At 54.2% G+C, this 1,527-nt stretch overlaps 1 protein-coding gene across 1 annotated transcript in view; it reads left to right on the top strand.

The window, feature by feature from the left end:
- Nucleotides 1–1,342: 1,342 nt before the first annotated feature.
- LOC123077217 (uncharacterized) overlaps nt 1,343–1,527 on the top strand; it is a gene marked incomplete in the record, with an annotated part of 4,327 nt that continues 4,142 nt past the window's right edge. Inside the window, 1 exon segment of the mRNA XM_044499445.1 lies at nt 1,343–1,527. Coding sequence (XP_044355380.1) covers nt 1,440–1,527 — 88 coding nt within the window.

Here is a 1,527-nt window from a genome sequence, read left to right as displayed (position 1 = left end):
GCCCCTTACGGTGAAGGTAAAGCCTACGTCCAGTTGAGGTGGTATTGATTAGGGTTTCGATGACCAGGGAGCTTAACTGCTATGCCTGGCTCTCGACGAGATCTTTCTTACCCCTAAACCGCTGCCGGGTCATCCCTTTATATAGAGAGGTTGACGCCCAGCAGCTTCTGTGAGTCCCGGCCGGCTCATAAGAGTGTCCGGCTCGGACTCTCAACTATTCTTGCCTTACACTACAAGTCTCGCCACAATGACGGTTGTAACTACGGGCCTTAAGCCATCTCCGGGTCTTAAGCCCATCTTTGGCCCACCAACCTCGAGCTTGGCGCCGGGCTTCAGGTGATGATCCTTATGTGTAACCCGGCCCCGCCGGGCGGGTGACTCTAAAGGTTATATCCTCAACAGTCGGTGATATACCCCGCGGTATGACCCGGCCGGAATTGGCGACTCACTGGTGACCCGCCCGGAGCTTGGCGATTCACAGATAACCTGGCCGATCTTGGCGACTCATTAGTAACCCGGCGGGCGGGTCAGATGGACAACAAGGCCTAAAGCCCAGAAGGCCGGCTCACGTTATGATGGGCCGGATTAAAAGGAAAGGATGACGAATATTTCCTTTACGAGGAAGCAAGACCCGGACTTGTAATTAACTTGTAAGAGAAGATAGACTATTCCTAATCCTAATAGGACTCCACATGTAACCCGCCCCTCTAACTTATATAAGGAGGGGCAGGGCACCCCAAAGAGGGACAAGCAACAAGAAACGATCTCTAGGGCTAGACACCGAGAACCGGTTCCCGGCAACTCACTCATGATCGTAATGAGACCTAGCCTCAAACAGCATGTAGGGTTATTACCGGATGATGTTTCCCGGGGCCCGAAGCTGTCTAAATCCCTGTCTTATGTTGTGTCTCTCGATTCCACCCAACCCCTCTCAAGCTACCGCATAGATGCGTTGGCCTCGCGACTAAGTCCTGACACTAAGGACATCTGCCGTGACAATTCCACGACAACACCCATAGGGGTATCATATCATCGCACGTTCGCTAAATTTCACCGCTTTTGTCAGTTTTCATGCAGGAACAAGAGCTGAAATTTGATTATACGAAAAATCCTCTAAAATCAGAAAGAAACGCAATCTCGTTTATTTTTTTAGAAAGAAATAAACTCTCGCGGAGCACCCCGCATTTTTTTACCGTTCAAGCTTCGAAAAGCCTACGCGGCTTTCCCCGTAAAAAGAAAGAATTCAATTTCACCAGCCCGCCCGCCCGCCTCGAACCCGTTTTGGCGCCAAAAGAGCCCAGCTTTGCCGCCTAATCCAGTCCTCTTCTCCCCCCCAAACCCTCACTCTCCCATCGTCCAATCCCGCCCAGACAGCTCCCGAGCCCGAGGCGCGCGCGAACGCAGCCGCCGCCGCCGCCCCCACCGCCCCCACCGCCACCATGCCGAGCCAGCAGATCCCGGCCACGCCGGTCGGCGGCATCACCTCCCGCCGCCACGCCAAGCTCCTGCTCCATCTCGTCGAAGGGG

The sequence above is a fragment of the Triticum aestivum genome, chromosome 3D (genome assembly GCF_018294505.1).
Source record: "Triticum aestivum cultivar Chinese Spring chromosome 3D, IWGSC CS RefSeq v2.1, whole genome shotgun sequence".
Lineage (NCBI taxonomy): Eukaryota > Viridiplantae > Streptophyta > Magnoliopsida > Poales > Poaceae > Triticum > Triticum aestivum.
This window is presented reverse-complemented; position numbering and strand designations above follow the sequence as displayed.